Here is a 14,520-nt window from a genome sequence, read left to right as displayed (position 1 = left end):
GTGGTTATTAGGGGAGGCTTTTAGTCACAAAGGATCAATGTTTCGCTTTCGCATGAAAACATTTGGCAACCTACTCGACACCGAATGAAAGATCCGATGAATGGCCCTATTTCCTAAGTAGTTGCGGAAAGGGAAGCAAGGGGGTGATATCTTAGAATACATCATGTTTTACCACAATGCTCCCTTGGCCCGCCTTTGGGCATGCGACCGTCTTTTCATGATCATGTCCAAACGGTGCAAGATGGCTGAAGCGGAAGGGCTGGCCACATCCTTGTTAGCTGCGATTAACTTATTTCCATAGAATAGTCTATACCCCACCTCTTTGTTAAGTAAGGAGTGTGTTGGAACAAAAAAAACTCATATCGAACTTCCGTTGCGACCATCATATCCATCATTTGCATTGTTGAGGGTCCTTATTGAAAATCCTAACTTTAGATTATAAGGAGGCTAGTGGCTTTTAAACGGGCGAAAAGGAGGTACTGAAAGCACCCCTAATCTGCCTCCCACAGTCCCCTTCGCTATGTCCGGCGGTGAGACCTTCACCCCGCGTGAGCCGCCATCCACAGGATTATTTTCCGACGCGACAACGGAAATTTCTGCGTTTCTGGAAAAGTTACTTGGAAAATAACCTCCTTCAAACGAAGAAATGGCAGTGATTTTAATACAAACTGCCCCCAAATTACAGGGAAATGTAACCCAAAGAAACCCTCGTCCCGCAGTCCTCCTGTTCATTTTTGGATTTTGACCAGGCTATGAAACGCCGCCGCGACCCCAACAGTTTCTCCCCAGCGATAGCAAAAGGCGCCACTCACCCCATGGTTGGTAACCTTGATGCAGTTTAAGCAACTCCCGCCTGTTTCATTGTTTGAGCATCCGCATTTGTTGTCCTCAAAGGGCCCCTCCTTCCTCCTCGCTCTTTCCTCGAGATATTTGGTTGTTTCCTAACGTTCCACACTGCACCCCAAACCTTTCAGGCTCCTTTGATTTTAGTCGACTCAGGACTCAGTTCAAGGATGGAATGCCCACGTCCACATGCTGTGCCAGCGGCCTTCGTTCGTCGTCTTTATCTTCCACCCGTGCACGGTGAGTGCGTCGTTGGGTGCAATGCCATTGGAAGAGTTGCCCCCTATCCTGTCCTCTGATCGGAACTATCCACGGTGAATTTGCCCATTTTCCTTACCGCTTCTACCACATATATGGTGTCAGGTGAGCGGACTTGTCTTCTAGGGCTATCCGAGACCCTATGCGGCGATCTGTGTTTTTTCATGGCAACTCTAGAGTGTTCGTGTGTTTCCCATAACTGCGCCGCCAATCGGGTGTTGAGACCGCCTTCGATCACCGCTGCAATTGCATGCGCTAGCGCGCCTCTTGCATGGGATGCCACGTCGTGCCACATAGTCGGAGAGCGCTTTCCGTTCCCCTCACGGTTGGCACTGTGAGCCGTTCCCCCTCCCCCATGCTCTTGATTACAGCTTTTACCCCTTGTGCATCTTCTCCCCCGATCACCACATACCATACCGCTCTATGTGTGAGTTGGGCTTGTGCGTCTTCGGCGGGCCCTCCAATCCACAATCAGAGCGCCCTTTTTTCGAGGGTGAGGGATAAAAATTTCTTTTTTGGGCAACGCGATTTCCATCCATCAACTGACTGTCACTCAGACGGGTCGTTGGTCCACCCGATCGTTTTCTAGAGTTAACAACTCGCCGATAAGATCCAATTCCCAAACTTTCCATGGGGTGAACTCGTTTTGTGTGGCTTGCGGCCGCCTTCCTTTGAGGGCCGGCTAAAAACATATGAACTGATGATTTTACTGTGGCTAGCAACGTCAATAAGATTCTGGTATATCACACCGCACAGCTCATGGCCAATTATTAGCTTACGATACGCAAAGAGGCATTTTCACCCCGAGGCTATGGATTATTCTTTGTTAAGGAATTGCAAAATCCCCGCATTATGGAAACACTTTGTTCCCAACTCGTTTGTGTCCATACACTCTTGGTGATGTGAATTGCTTCTGAAGCCAATGCCGCAACATAGGGATCGTGGGCCGGTACTGCTTATTGATACCTCGTTTTCTGAAGTTTTCAAGTGTGACATAGCCTTACCTAAGAGACCCTTCCAATCCCCTTGTGGGGTCTTCCTTGTGTTGAGCGAGGGAAACATCTCTTTCATAACCCGCATAACGGGGTAACGTGTTGGCGCCTTTCCGCGGAGGGGGTTTCAGCTCGTTGGAAACGCGGCACACCCTTTCCACTCACTTAGTGTAGATTCCAATACTTTCGTGTCGCCTGGGGTGTTCACCGCCACAACGGTCGCTATCGGTTTCGTTGTTTGAGCATGCCATTTGGCACGAGTGCATAACGAGTTGTGCTATAATGCTCCATACGGCCCTATCGCTGACGCCTTGTGCGGCTGGAAAGAGGTCCAGCCTGTTTCCACTTCCGGGCAAGCGACACCTTCACCCGATCCGTTTGAGCTTGCATCTGCTTTATCTGCAGCCCCAGTACGTTGATGTGCTGCCGAAGCTGATTCATGCGACCCCTTGAACCCAATGTTTGCAAGTATGCTTTTTGTTGGATCTTTAAATTTCTCCGACCAGATATGCATGGGCCATCGCACACTGCTGATGCAAAATTGATTTGCCTTTCATCCAACTTCAGCCATTCATTCCGAAGGGTCACTCGTGCATCGTCAAATGCCCTGTGGAAGCCCTCAGTCTTCGGCTTGGTGAAAGGCACGTGAAGTATCGTAAAAAACAATAGTTATTTTTAGTACCACTTTCAGGATGCATCATGAGTTTTGTGTGTTCCACAGCTAAGGTTCCCTCAGTGCAATTGAGTTACGTACCAAAGTGTGGTTTCCACTGAAAAGAAAATGGTATCTGATCACTCCGTCTGACGAACACTGTGAGAGCTTATGGGTCTTGCCACCAGTTGTCCACCCATGAAGGGTCGCTGAGGTCTTGTGGTTAACATTGCCTTCAACCTACTCCTAGTTTCAAAGACATACTTTTTGTGACACCCTTCTGAAGCATGAGATGAAGACAAGAATCATGATGGATTGTTGGATTTCACATGAAAATGGGCAAAGTTTGGTCATTCCCCTCATCAGATCCCCTAAAAAAAAGATGAAAATCTCCAAAGCACATGTAATCCTACCGTTTCTTCATCTCTTCCTAGAGTATTATCGTTTTCGGGGGTCAAAAAAGTCGAAGATCCCTACTTATCGTGTTGCCTTTCAGAGTAAGCTTGAACCTGTCTTCTCCTAGATAACGTTACCCGCCAAACAAAACACTAAGACGAAAACAAGGCGTCTGCACCGCCGTGTTTAGATGTGCAGACACATTTCGGATAACCAGCGACAGACGGTCTTCCCGAATCCGCCAACACTCACTATACGCCGTCTCTAATCCCCACCTCTGCGGGCTTTCTCTTCCCACGCCGCACGAGATACAATGCGAGACCCTGTTGCTTCCACGCCGCTGCACACTAAATTTTTTCTTGTCCTGAGAGAACGTCAAAAAATGGAAACACTTCGAGTACAATTATATGCTTTGCTGTTTAAATTATAAACGTCGTTACGGCTGAACACGGTATGAAGGAAGATGGGGTAAGGGGGTTTCCCATCTGAAAAGCGGAACTGTGGGTGGTGTGTGTGGGAGGGAGGGGTGCGATCCAGGGAAGATGGGGAGCTTCGACGCACCCAGGGACCTATCCCAATTTGAGGAAACCGCGAAGAGCCTTGCAGCTCGGTGTGTCCCTTTGTCGTCTGTGGTTGCATCCGACGGTCCCCGGGGGCGTGTTAAATTCTGAGCACACTTATACCTCTCATTTTCTTTTGTGTTTTTGCAGGCGTGGAACACATAGGTCTTCACCTGCGCTTGATAACCGTGACGGTTTGCCCTCCAAGAGTTGACGAGGTAAAACCAGGGCTCTGAAAATGATGTATGACCTAAAGGCAGGATGCTATTTCTCTTTCGGAAAACGATTACTTACTGTGTATCGGTTAGCAACGCGGTAGGCGAAAAGGCGGTCAGAGTTTTCCAGTACGTCGTCCTACGGGGACGTTCCTGTGGGGTCTCTTCCTAACGGTTAAGTTTTCGACATTTTGTCGTTGTCATGTAATTATACTACTGGCGCCATCTTTTTTCCACTCTGCGTGACCCATCGTTCGCTCGTGTCCAATCACTGAAGTGCCCCCCTCAGTGGATTCCCACAGGGAATCCATCTTGCCAAAGTTTCTTGATGTCGTTTGTAATTTTTTCGGGCACAATAGACTCCCACACATTAAACAAGTTTTTATAATTTTCGGTGTCCTTCTCCCGATTGAACCACGGCTCCATGGCCAATTTGCTGTTATTCCAGGGTACGTACACAAGAAGAAGATGAGGCAGGGCGACGAAGACCGCCTCGAGCATAAGCTGCCTGTCCCGGAATAACTTCATTATGGCGTCCACTATATACCAATAGTGGAGTAGTCTTTGCTGGTTCCTTTCTTTCAAAGCATCAGCAAAGCACCCCTCTATGACTAGCATTGCTTCAACCACACCGGCAGGATTCTTGCACAGTGTATCACAAATGGTCCGCACAACGTTGATCGAGCGCTGTGTGCATTTCGAAGAGAATTCAAATATGATAATTCGTCGCAACAGCTCCTGGAGCGGACTGGGTTCAGGGGGCTTCGCCTCCATCGGTGGAACCTCTGGCTGATGGGTCGTTGTCTTCACTGCTCCATCCTCTACATCTTGCGTGCTGCATCCTTCATTTTGTTGCCGGGAGGTGAAATTGCGTTGCTCTACGCTAAGTTGCTCAGTTTCTGTTTGGCTTCGCCGGTGCCCGCTTCTTCTAAATGACTCGCGGCGGTGTTCGTACGCGGGGCGCTTAACTGAACTGTGTTGAGCGCCGTAACAATCGGGGGGCACTGCCATAAGGGTCTGCGCCGCTGATTTAATCTCCGCCGTTGCTGCCAGGTCTCTTTGGGGATCAAGGGGTTGGAAAGGCGGCGGCCGCTCCCTTTTCCGTCTCTCAGGAAAAACTCGCGGCTCATTCCCATATTTGTATGTCAACCCTTGCTTGTGCATTTCGTAGCTCTCGCCTTAACTTTTTTCGAGGTGGTAACCTTTTGCTATTCCGGCTATGCCACAAACAAGTAAAGAGTAGAAGGAGCAAAACAAGAAAACGTAACAGGGTCGCATTATCGTTTAAAGGGGTGTTTGCTGCCACTTCACGTGCATGTGGATGGCAGCGAAAAGCACTTCACACCGCCCCCCCTCTGGTGCACTGTCTTGCCCACTTTGGAAGGTACGTGCAGCCAGTTATCGCAACATTAAATACAACCTCAAGAACAAATGTCAGATCAAGATAAGAAGTAAAGGTTTAAAGGAGACAATACGGTTGGAACTCTCTTGCTTCAAACAGTGGCAACGTTCAGAAGCAAACCGGTTGCGAAATGTGCAGTTTCGTATTCGTTTGTCCAAAATTTAGAAACACAAACCGGCAGCTTTCGTCCTTTGGGTTATCCAACGCTGGAGCTGGCGCCAGAAGCCCCCTGAAAGAACGATACGTCAGGCCCTGTTGAAGCCGCGGAGGCCACGTGTGCGTCCGCGGAAATATGTGTACGTTCTGGGGGTGCGAAGGAAGGGGCTCCCGTAGCTACGGATCGGCGCTGTTGTGCTGCTTGTTTCAAATATTAAGGGCACGAGCACTCAGAGGCCAGACGGAGCTGCGAAGCCACTCGTAAGGACGCCGGGCGCGCCTGAACCGTCGCTTCGTGGGGGACTGTGGGGTTGCATAACCTAGCATCCGCGCTGGCAGATGCAGGAACCACCATGAGGCGCTGTTAGGACCCGAAAGCGCATCGGATGTTCGCGCTTTCAAGATGAGGAGCAACATTTGCCATGTAAACTCGTCATAATCAGCAGAGGGCACACACAAACCTTGGCGACCAGCGGTTCTAACTGGGAGTTTCCATATCAGCAAGAGGGTACCGCAATGTGAATAAAACCTCGACAATGTCACGGACCGCGCCTCCCAACACGCCGAGGCCAACGAAGCAGTTTCGCTTTCCGTTGGGGCTCCAACTAACGTCAGTTGGGTGTGTGTGGGCTGACCGCTCGCCGGTCAATCGCCGAGGTAATATATTTATACCGAGCTTTCTGGCTAACCGTGTCGCGAATGATTTGCCCCCGTTTAGGGTATCTTTCCCCCTTGCATCACCTTCGGTCCAATCAGCGCTTGCCAAAGGGCCAGGGGTCAACCGTACATGTTCATCTGAACAACCCCGCAGGGTTGCGGAGGCGCGTTGGCGACATTGGGTGTAAGCAGGGTGTAGCGACAGCGCCGAATCGAACACTTCAGTCTGAATCCGAAGGGATCGGATGCGCTTAGCTCTTTCGAGTGAAATACACCTCGTCCCTTCATGACGGATAACTGCAATCCGAATGGCACCGGCTTTCCCCCCCCAAAAAACGGTTTGTCCGCAGTGCTTGGAGGCAAACTCGGCACCCGGAGGGGGCGTTTTCCCTTTGCGCATTTGAAATATTAAAAGGAATTTACCGCACAGCCAACCGTCACTTCCTCTCACGAGAGTTCAAGAGGATGACACCGTCAGTAACACCAAGCGGTGCCTCGGACACCCCCCTCAACCTCTCCAAAGGGCAAAAGCTGCTGCACCACATCCACAGCGCGGGAGGCTCCTGGTGGCGCGTCGGGCCCGGGGGCGTCGCAGTCCGACTCCGACTCCCCAGTTTTGGGCTCTTCGTCTCACGGAGGTCCACCAACGGGGCCGGTTGGGCTTCGGTGAAACGTCCATCACCGACTGTCCCCCTTCACTTCTATCGGGGTTCAAAGGTCCTTGCCTCATGGCGGTTCACCACCCACGCTTTGTCCGCAGGCGCGCGGCCCCTCACAAGCTGACAATCACATGGTGAGCATTGAACGCCGGGACTGTATGACCTCAACCGCGATCAATAAAACAGTTCGGCAGCAACCTCCAAAGAAAAAAAAAACAACGAAAGCATCCCCTTTAAAGAAGCCATCGGTGGGTTTACTTTTGGCGGATGGAACAGTGCTTTGTTGTGCTGCTTTTAACGACTTCACACCACCGGCCTCCCGCATGTGCTGCAACAGGGGCCGCGGAAATGGAACAAGCACATGCATCACGTGCCTGGCCGCTTCCCAACGCCAACTGAGGGCTACAGGCGGACTGATGCCCTAGTCATAGGCATATGGCAGGGATGTAGGGGTACTACCTCCGCAAAGGCATCGTGATACAAGGGCATATTAAGTAACTGAAGTTGGTCGAGCGACCTTCATTATTTAGTACGGGGATGTGAGGCACATCGGCTCTACTAAGCAAACTTTGCGCGTAGAACTCTTAAATATATGAGTGGGTTCTGTTCTGTGCCAGAGGGAAAAGCAATCGGAGCTGTAAGTCAGGATGTTCATGGTTCCTTCAATAAGGTTCCCTAACATTATCTCTTTGATTCTTTCACCTTTCCGAAACGGTAAAGTGTAAGATAAAATTGTACGATTACAGAACCAATAAAACTTTGAGGGACCGTGCTTCTTAGAGCAGTCCGAGTATTCGAGATATAAAAGTCTTCAGCCCTTTCCTAACGCGGACAGGAAAAAAAAAAAAAGAAGAATGCTCTCAACTACCTTCGGATGAAAGGAATGCTGTGCAAAAAGTGGGAGTTAACCGACATGCAAGTGTCGAATCAGAGTGGATAACCACAACACTCCCGCACGCACCACAGGGGGCCTGCACAACGCTTTGAAGGTTGATTTAGGCAATTCAGCTGCTCTGCTGCCCTGTCGAATACATTTCGTGCTCTTTCCGTGTGACCTTTACGATGCTCTGCAATAAGTTTCAACTCTTTTGCCACTTATAAATGGGGAGGAAGAGATGGTTCTTTTCAGATGTGGAGAACAGACCTAACTCGCGGCTTGGCAGATCCAAGCGGAGGGCTTTGAAATCTGCGCCGGTCTCACATATTCAAAAAAACATCGAGGGATAAATGAGAAAGTAGAAAATGAAGGAAGAGAGGGATGAGATATTAGAGACGAAAATTTGCAACGGTTCCATGGGTTTGTTAAGGACCATACGGTCGTCCTCACTTCTTTCATTGACAATCATTTGATGTATGCGTGGAAACTCCACGTTATTGGTAATAGTCATACAAAGCGCGCTCACTAAAAAAATGCTCCGCGAGCATTGCACGACGTTGATTGGGATGATACACAAACGGGACCGAAAAGCAACCCCTCTCCATTTCTATTTCCTGAGTCCGCTGCGACTTGCGTGTGGTGTCATGGGACCAAAAAGCGCAGCCCCGAACCACGGCTACACCTTTTAATGGGTGCAACGAGCGCACGACCGTGAATCAACGACGAGACGAAATGGAAGTAACAGCACCAACAGTAAAAGTATGAGAAACATGGTTACCTTTACGGGCGACCCCACTCCCAGCTTAGCTCCACTTGATCATCTGAAAGAAGGTTAATTTCAACAATTATGCGTAAATACAATTTTTCTCGCCGCACCATCGCTTCGTCAGTCGTGAAAACACGAAGTTGTTTGTCAACGCGCACGAAGGGTAACCTACTTCCCTGGCTGCGACGTTCTACTTGCACGAACATTCTCCCTGGACTATTTTCACTGTACCTCTTTACGCCTTCATCCCTCGGGTCGTATGACATCTCCCCTATGTGCACCATTTGCGGAACATAATCATCATCCTTTCCCACGTCTTCTTCAGATTTGGAAAAATGTGCGGTCAGGAGTTCCAGTGGTAGTGCCAAGATAGTCTGCTGAGCTCCCAAAACAGCCAGCCGAACGGATTCTTTTACCTTTCGCTCCTTGGCAGGCTTCTTCACTGTTTCCTTCACTAACTCCACAAAACTCCTTGCGGTCCGCAGAATCCCGCGTCCTTTCCATCCCGGCACCCTGGCGGGACTATTCGTCTCTTCATTTGAGTTCTGTGCTAGCAGTTCGTCATATGCATCGTTCATGAGATCTGAAATTTTCTCAAAGGCAGCCTTAGCATCTCTGCACACTAAACCGTTGACGATCAGCGTCTCTCGCGCTACGTCACGCTCAAACTGACTCCACACGTGCTCCCACTTGCCCTCGCCGAAAAACGAAGACACTGCGTACGGGAGGCCTTTTCCTGACGGCTCTACGACGGTGGGCACTACGCCACAGCTAGGAGCTGCGTATGCTTGGCCACTTGCGTTTCTCATGGTTTCCTTCCGCCGTGCTTCCAGGACCTCGAAGGACTGAAGCGTATCCTCTACAAACTCCCTACGGTCAATCAGCATGCTCCACGTTTTCCCTTCCGTTCCCTCGCCGTCATCTAACGAGGGTGGCGCCTCGTTTAGGAGACGATCAAAGCACTGCTGAATTGTGGCTGCTGGAGGGACGATACACGCGAATGTCTCATCATCCATAGCGATGCGGCGCGATAACAACACAACGCTTTAAACCTGAGAAAACTCCAACTAGGTGAGAGGATGCGTATCTAGATGTAGTGGGACAAGAAACGGTAGGAAGTGGGCAATTAATCTGGAAAAACATGGTGCCCAAGAGCAATCAGACACTTGCATGCGCAGGGGGTGTGCCGAAACCCACCGGGGTGGGAACATGAAATTTACCTTCCAATCGGAGCGTTTAGCAGGCACCGGTGATGCGCCGCCTTCGTGAAGTGTGCACCCCACATTATAGATGTGAATTTGTATTGCACCCACTTTTTTTATACGTCGTCCGTGCTTAACCGGCGGCAAAAAAATGACAGGTCAAGCCCTTTGTCTAAGGCACTCGAGGCCTTCTGGACACCCGTAGAGAACGCTCTGCCGAAGGACGATGAATACAACCCTTAAAAGGATGGGATTGATCTTGCCGATTTCAGGATGTGATGGTAAAAGGTAACGCAAAGGTGAAAGATACTGTCACGACACATTCGTGACATTACCACAAAGGTGTGTAAGGTTTTGGCTAGGAAACAGGAAAAAGTGCCGATGGTCGGAACAAACTTTCTACAGCTCCGTTTCGCCATGCACGGTATCCGAGGGTTCTTTTGCTTTTTCGTACTTTATCCGTACGACGGCTAATCCTTTCCTCCATGTAAGGTTGCTGGCGTTCGGTATGGCCGCGGCTCACCACCCCTTTCCCACAAGCCGAAACGGCCACACAACTCCATCACTTCTCGTCCAGTGGCTCGTGCCATAAAGGACGAGTAGTTGTCCCTTAACGCGTATACACAACCACTTTCAACTGGAACGAAGCTTTACACGAGGTTTTCCGCTGGCGCAGAGATTTATTAAGTCTCTTGAGGCGTGCAGTGCCAGATTCTCTTATTCCTCCATTGCCGCTTCTTTCTGGCTTACCTTTTGCATTCGACTCGTAAAATGACACGCTGCAATCCCCCTCCTGTTCCCGCTGAGTCCACTTCCAACACGTGCAGCTCAACCTCGGCGCAACACCGCTTGAATTCGACAACGCCGCCGTTAGTTCCGAAGTAATACTGTTTGCTCGCAATGTACGCAGCCCCACCCGATGTGGACAACATGCGTCGCAGAAGCCGCGCGAGTTTGTAGCACGCCTCCTCATCAAAGGTCACATCACTTCCAAGCACAAGTATCCGGCGATCGTCGGTAACAACCACGCCTTCACCGGTAGTATGGTCCCGCCAACACATATCGTCCCAGTCACCTGCCACCAACTGGACGACAGGAAAGCAAGATTCGCAAGCGCGACATACGCCTGCTGTGTCGATATGGCGCAGCAAATTCATTCCCACATTAGGCTTCACGCAGAGCTGCAGCACCTCCTCATTGTAATCCTGAAAAATCACGTGGTGTGCACCAAGTAAAAGGGCTGCGATGCCCGGCAGACCTTGACCACAACCAAGCTCTACAACTATTGTATGGCGACAGCCGCCGCCAGCGTTCGGCACACGTTCGGAATCCAGCGGTTCTGCGGCACCAAGAAGGAAGTCTTTGAATGTGCTTCTGTTGTTGAACATATACTCCACAAGATAGGGTGCACAGGACCAAATTTTCAGCCCTCCGTAGTATTTGCCGGGGATGATATCCCGATGTTCTTTGCCGTCGAATGACGTCAACTCCGTTGCACGTGGTGGGCGCTGGTGTGTAAGTTGTGGGACAGTGGTTGACTCACTGCAGTGCAACTCCACCAGCTCCTGCGCGCCCTGACGGCGGGGTTCACACCACTCGTCGAGCAACCGTCGGGTAAGGTTGTGCACTGGCGCCTCTAACAGAGGTATCCGTTTCTCGGATTTTGACACCCCTTGAGAAGGAAGGGTGTGTGTTGCCGACGTGGTCTGAATTGATTCCTCCACGTCACCGGAAAACGCGAAGCGAAATCCATCAGCTAGCATATTGCTGCCGTCGCCGATTCTTCCTTTTTGCCGACTGTTGTAGACTTGTGCCTTTAGGTCTGAATGAATGCACGCGTAGGGACTAACGGAATTAATAAAAAAAGGGAGAATCGGTTGCGAGATCACAAATATTCTTTGCCTCTGAAACCACGGTGCAAAACACCGCTGTTTCGGTGGGGAACCGAAAACTCTTTTATCGATTGCTGCGGGTGCACTTGCGTGTTTGCCTATTGAACCTACGTATATACCCTGCCAATGTGATGGAACGCGCTGTGTTTGGATTGTTGCTTCTCAGCAAACTCGTACGAAGCATAGCCCCTGCCGTTTAGCATTGATTCCAGGCTCTTGGAGTAAAGTTGATTGACAGAGGCACCGGTGTAATACTCATTCATTATTTTTGGAAGTATTATATTCATGGCGCGCCTGTAGCTGTCCTGGAAACGCACCAACGGATTGATATGCTTTGTGCGTTCGTAGTACAAGCAACGGTCTGTAATCAACCGTAGAGCATCGCCGCTGCAACCGCGCTCTTGGCTGTACTGCTTGATGGCATCGTAAAAGTGTTTGGAATAGGCGTCCACTTGGTTAAGCAAATTTACACCGTCCTCGAGGCCCATTGCGAGACCCTGAAGCCAGAACGGGTTGCATGTATGTGCTGCGTCCCCGACCACCACTGCGGAGGGGAGCCCAACAGCATTATACAAGTTTTCACAATGTATGGTGGGAAATGGCACCACGTTCTTGGCATAAGAAGTAGCGTTACAAGACCCGTCTGCCTGCACAATATCAGGGCAGAACGTTCGTAGAGCCTCATGGTCCGAAAGCCGCTGCAGGTCATCCATGGGGGCGTACAACATGAGCGCAAAACTTTTTGTTGCCTCAACATCAGCTTCTGAATCACCAGCACGGGCAGTCGGTGGTGCCTCTTTGTTCTGTGGAATCCGTGGGAAAGCTATGGCAAGAGGTACTTGATGGGGCGAGCAAACTTCGTGCAACGGTGCTGGGCCTTTCCGCCGGTGTAACCAACGGTGAATATGCTCAGAACTCAGGTGCCTGCTTCTGAGAACCAACCATCGTACGCCGAAGTCCACGTCGGCTGCGAACCCCTCCACGTCAACAAGATCTCGCAGGCGGGAATTGACACCCTCAGCACACACAAGTAGATCGTAATCCACAGCATCGTTTGCATATTTCTTCTCCCACTTTACACGATGAAGTGTAAGACTGGTTTCCATGTGAGTGCCTTGTTGCATGCCATGCTTATCGACTTCATTACTGCTAAAAGGGTTGTCGTCTCCGTTGTGGACCGCGCTCCGCGCTCCCTCTAGGGGCTTGCTGCTATCACTTATAGGTTTCACAACAAGCTGCTGTTTCAGTGGGTTCACCGCCTCCACCACGTGTTGGTGAAACACACGGCAATTTCCAGTAGGAAGGTTGTGCAAGTGCTTCTCCAGTACCTGCCGTAGCGCTAGTAAGTTTACAGAAAGCATCTTAACCGCGAACGGGTGATGCTCAACAAGGCCCCTGGTGAACCAGCTGTTGTATGCCCCAGGGTGATCTAGCACGCCCGTAACAGGCACACCACAGTGTCTGAAGGCGCTAACCCGTAATCCGGCAGCCTGCAGCGCATCGGCTGCACGTCGTGTAATGAGTGCGTGCTGCAGCCCAGCCGATAGGCTGCCATAGTATGATGAAAGGATCTCACCACCCTCGCTTGTAGCACTTTGCATCCGTAAGACGGAAGGTTGCCGTTCCACGACTGTAGCGTGCCATCCACGCAGTGCGAAAATAGCCGCAGTTGCCATGCCAACGGTACCAGCACCGGACACAATGACGTTCCCCTTGTGGGGAGACGGCTCTCCTACCAACACGGGCTGCCAGTGTTCCCCTCGTACGGGATACGCGCGGTTGCTTATCGGTTGTAGGTCCAAATCACTGGGAATGTTGGACGAGTCGAGACGCCGCCCCGACCCATCGGTGTAACGGTTTGTAGAACCACGGAGAAACCGAGAGCGCCGCAACATGGGATAGGGGTAACTGTAATTAGGCTAATGCTCGTCGGGAACGGCGGTACGAACAAACATGCTGCACCCACAGCGTTCAAGAGTTCATTTTATAAGAAGACAACAAAAGACAAGCGAAGATGAAAAAGTAAAATCGCGTTCCCGGATGTGGGGAGTGCTCGGCGCAAACAAAGAGTGTCTTTCGAGACACTACAACACGAATTTTATCTGCATACTGTGCGGTAGAGTGAAATGATACGGTGCCAGAAAGTTGTAACGGTGAGCGCCCACCATTCTTAAGGAAAACTTCCTACTGATTTCTACAAGCAACATGGCCAAACCCAGCTATCGGCCCTGTCCAGTGTTAGAAGAATCCTTCCAACGACATAGGCGGTGGAAAATGGGGGCTTTAAACCGAATTAAGATTAATTGGAGATTTCACATTGGAGTTGAAATTCCGTCACTGATCCGGCTACTGTACAGTCGGTCCCCATGCGACTGCCGTAACCACTATCGGACAAGGACCTGTTTCAGGCAGTAACTCTCCCCCTAACCCAGCATACCGCCGCATTCACACTTCATCACAGCAGGCCACGCTACCACCATAGCGAAAAATAGGAACTAATAGCGACCGCTCGCATCATAGTAGGGAAAACCAATTGCTGGCCTTCTAGCCTTCCCCGCGCTCCATCTTCCCCCGTTCGACATCGTTCGCAGCGCAACAAACCCCACCGCATTGGATTTTTTTTGCACCGTCGAATCGGATGATCCACGGAATGCAGGGCAGTGATAATCGCCACGGAACGAGTCAGTTTCAAACTCCAGACACATACGGTTACCCCCCGCAGTCAGGAAAAACACCCAACGGCAACTGTAACCCACAAACCCACACACACAACGGGGTGAAGGCATGCAAACCAGTGCGCCCACCATTCCCCCTCATTCAATGTGTTGATTAGTCGCAACTGCGCATTTCACGAAACGTTTTACTTCCCACCAGTTTGGGCCGCTCTGGAAAGCGCTTAAGACCACGAATGGCGGGTGTTTGATCACTGGATGCTTACGTCGACCTAACCCTCCCATCTTCATCTTTTAGTTCCAAGGGGGAGGGGGAACACT

The 14,520-nt window shown here is 50.6% G+C and overlaps 5 protein-coding genes across 5 annotated transcripts; all 5 read right to left on the bottom strand.

Moving 5' to 3' along the window:
• Nucleotides 1-4,201: 4,201 nt before the first annotated feature.
• On the bottom strand, nt 4,202-5,080 carry TbgDal_IX3580 (hypothetical protein, conserved; the record flags this gene model as incomplete). Its single annotated transcript, XM_011778251.1, has 1 exon — nt 4,202-5,080. The coding sequence occupies one exon, from the start codon at nt 5,078-5,080 to the stop codon at nt 4,202-4,204; it is 879 nt and encodes a 292-aa protein (XP_011776553.1).
• Nucleotides 5,081-5,952: 872 nt separating this feature from the next.
• Nucleotides 5,953-6,531, bottom strand: TbgDal_IX3570 (hypothetical protein; the record flags this gene model as incomplete). Its single annotated transcript, XM_011778250.1, has 1 exon — nt 5,953-6,531. One exon carries the CDS (start codon nt 6,529-6,531, stop codon nt 5,953-5,955), a length of 579 nt encoding a protein of 192 aa, XP_011776552.1.
• A 1,916-nt stretch (nt 6,532-8,447) lies between these two features.
• Nucleotides 8,448-9,449, bottom strand: TbgDal_IX3560 (hypothetical protein, conserved; the record flags this gene model as incomplete). The annotated part of the gene is made up of 1 exon (XM_011778249.1): nt 8,448-9,449. The coding sequence occupies one exon, from the start codon at nt 9,447-9,449 to the stop codon at nt 8,448-8,450; it is 1,002 nt and encodes a 333-aa protein (XP_011776551.1).
• A 932-nt stretch (nt 9,450-10,381) lies between these two features.
• On the bottom strand, nt 10,382-11,398 carry TbgDal_IX3550 (hypothetical protein, conserved; the record flags this gene model as incomplete). The annotated part of the gene is made up of 1 exon (XM_011778248.1): nt 10,382-11,398. The coding sequence occupies one exon, from the start codon at nt 11,396-11,398 to the stop codon at nt 10,382-10,384; it is 1,017 nt and encodes a 338-aa protein (XP_011776550.1).
• Nucleotides 11,399-11,634: 236 nt separating this feature from the next.
• Nucleotides 11,635-13,422, bottom strand: TbgDal_IX3540 (flavoprotein monooxygenase, putative; the record flags this gene model as incomplete). Its single annotated transcript, XM_011778247.1, has 1 exon — nt 11,635-13,422. The coding sequence occupies one exon, from the start codon at nt 13,420-13,422 to the stop codon at nt 11,635-11,637; it is 1,788 nt and encodes a 595-aa protein (XP_011776549.1).
• Nucleotides 13,423-14,520: the final 1,098 nt, after the last annotated feature.

Source organism: Trypanosoma brucei, chromosome 9, assembly GCF_000210295.1.
Source record: "Trypanosoma brucei gambiense DAL972 chromosome 9, complete sequence".
NCBI lineage: Eukaryota > Euglenozoa > Kinetoplastea > Trypanosomatida > Trypanosomatidae > Trypanosoma > Trypanosoma brucei.
The sequence above is the reverse complement of the archived record's forward strand: the minus strand, read 5'-3'. Positions and strand labels throughout refer to the sequence as shown.